The sequence below is a fragment of the Macadamia integrifolia genome, chromosome 3 (assembly GCF_013358625.1).
Source record: "Macadamia integrifolia cultivar HAES 741 chromosome 3, SCU_Mint_v3, whole genome shotgun sequence".
NCBI classification, from domain to species: domain Eukaryota; kingdom Viridiplantae; phylum Streptophyta; class Magnoliopsida; order Proteales; family Proteaceae; genus Macadamia; species Macadamia integrifolia.
In genome coordinates this window covers 9,532,812-9,533,735 of record NC_056559.1, presented here as the reverse complement: position 1 = coordinate 9,533,735, position 924 = coordinate 9,532,812, and the positions used below count along the sequence as shown (strand labels likewise).

At 34.7% G+C, this 924-nt stretch overlaps 1 protein-coding gene across 1 annotated transcript in view; it reads left to right on the top strand.

The window, feature by feature from the left end:
* The window catches only part of LOC122073587 (probable E3 ubiquitin-protein ligase RNF217), a 3,260-nt gene extending 2,346 nt beyond the window's left edge, over window positions 1–914 (top strand). Inside the window, exon 2 of the mRNA XM_042638182.1 lies at window positions 549–914. Within this exon, the coding sequence (XP_042494116.1) occupies window positions 549–870 (322 nt within the window). The 3' untranslated portion in view covers window positions 871–914. The remainder of the gene's footprint in view (window positions 1–548) is intronic.
* Window positions 915–924: the final 10 nt, after the last annotated feature.

Genomic DNA, 924 nt, shown 5'->3' with positions numbered 1-924 from the left:
CAATTAACATAAGCTGGTTCAAAGATGAAAGAGATTTTTGTCAACTAAAAGAGATAAACCTGAATATCAATTACATATTACATATAGATCAACAATAAAAAAAAAAAAAAAAAAAAAAAAAAAAATTGGAACTTGGCATGTGAGTAATGGACCCTAGGGTCTTTGTATTCCCAAAATTTCAGCTTAATCCAATTTGCTTTGTGATAGAAGTAAGCATTAAATATGATAAAATTTAGTCCAACCCCATCATGGGATTGTGGCCATCCTTTAAGAGAGAAAGAGAGAGAGAGAGAGAGAGAGAGAGAGAGAGAGTGAAGCTTGGTGCAATGGTAAGGTTGTTTCATTATGACCAAATGGTCACGAGTTCGAGTTAGGAAGTAATCTCTTTGCAAAGCGGGGATAAGGCTGTTTATACTATGACCTTCCCCTGATCCTATAGTAGTGAAAGCCTCATCATGCATTGGGTACACCCTTAAAGTTTTGATTGCCATTCCCCTTTGCTTTTATTGGTTGATCCCTTGATATTATGTTTTTTCCTTCTTGTGCAGATGTGGGGTGCTCTTCTGCTATAAGTGTGGAAAAATCAAGAGTGCTTGTGAATGTTACAGAGAAAACGTTCCTGCTAGGAGGGTTGGAACTTATATTGGTAATGAGAGACGTGGTTGTGTGGATTCAAGAATCTTCAAGTTCATATTTAATTTATTGATTAATGTAATTTTCATAGGATTAATAGTTGGATTAGATAAGATCAAAGGAAGCAAAGCGGCTCACATTATTTCCACAATACTTTTGTATATATACTATATATTTGTATTCCCCATGTCTGGGTATGCTCTCTGCCAAATTTGCTGTTGTTGTGGAAGAAGATAGTATATGGTTCTTCTTGCTCAAAATGAAATATTTTTTGAGAATAATAAAAATTCC